The sequence below is a fragment of the Eimeria necatrix genome, genomic scaffold, assembly GCF_000499385.1.
Source record: "Eimeria necatrix Houghton genomic scaffold, Enh_scaff627, whole genome shotgun sequence".
Taxonomy (NCBI): Eukaryota; Apicomplexa; class Conoidasida; order Eucoccidiorida; family Eimeriidae; genus Eimeria; species Eimeria necatrix.
This window is the reverse complement of record NW_013651711.1, coordinates 20,341-21,338: the sequence shown is the minus strand read 5'-3', so window position 1 is coordinate 21,338 and position 998 is coordinate 20,341. Positions and strand designations below refer to the sequence as shown.

General features: G+C 55.7%; 1 protein-coding gene across 1 annotated transcript in view; it reads right to left on the bottom strand.

Annotated features, from left to right (window-relative positions):
- Positions 1 to 649: 649 nt before the first annotated feature.
- The window catches only part of ENH_00067350 (hypothetical protein), a gene marked incomplete at both ends in the record, with an annotated part of 970 nt that continues 621 nt past the window's right edge, over positions 650 to 998 (bottom strand). The window contains one exon of the mRNA XM_013577377.1: positions 650 to 993. Within this exon, the coding sequence (XP_013432831.1) occupies positions 650 to 993 (344 nt within the window). The remainder of the gene's footprint in view (positions 994 to 998) is intronic.

The following is a 998-nucleotide window of genomic DNA, read 5'->3' as shown; positions in this document are numbered from 1 at the left end:
TCATTTGTGTCAGCCGCCGCCTGACGAACGAGCGTCGTTATCCGCGCCTTCGCCTTAGTCTTCGCGTGGGGCTTATACCTCCGTGGAGGCGGGCGTAGGAATATAGCTGCCTCCTCGGCTGACATACCCGCCACTTGTTTGGCCAGTATCTCATATGCTTGCTCTGCTGGGGTCCTTGGGTGACTACGGTGGGACTATCACGTTGCAGCGTTGCTTCACCAGTCCTAACGACCGGTAACTCGCACCACTGGCCATTCACATAGGTTCGGAGTTTGTCAGACTGGAAATACCAGGCCACCTTGTGTTCCGTCAGCCAATCCAAACCCAAGACTAAGTCGTAGGGAACGGGTCCCACTAAAAAGTCCCAGGAAAAACGTGCATGTCCGCACCACAGCGTCAATCCCGTCACAACCCAATCAATGCGTAGTTGTGCACCTGTAGCTACGGTGAACCTATGTTCTTTTGGAAGTTTCCGCACTTTCAGCTGCAGTCGTTCGACTGTTTTAGGACTACTAAAACTTCTCGAAGCCCCAGTGTCCAAAAGGGCCTCACAAGGACCCCCTGCGAGCTCAACGCGAAGTACTGCCGTCGCACCCACACAACACAACGCTCCCCCTTGGTCGTAAGACTCTTTCGTGCAAGTTTCCCGCTACCAGTGTGGCACAATCTCTGTCGCGTCTGACCTATAGCCGTCTTCTGTTGGCTCTGCAGGCTTCCTGCTGCTATCCGTCGTCGCGTCCGGAGACTCTTCACTCAGGATCGACGCCGACCCAGACTCCCACCGCGTTTCCGAAAGCGTCTGAGTCCCTTCCGCGTGCCCATCGTTCGTATTAGTTCTTCCCCCAGTGCGGAGGAGTTGGCTTCCCCACTCAAGGGAGACTGGAATGGCATTAGGGCCTGTCGCTACCGCACATATCATCCCTTTGCCATGGCTACGCGGCCTAGAACGCTCGCCTCCAACCACGCTTAGGCCCCATTGTTTAACGGTTCCGTCTTCA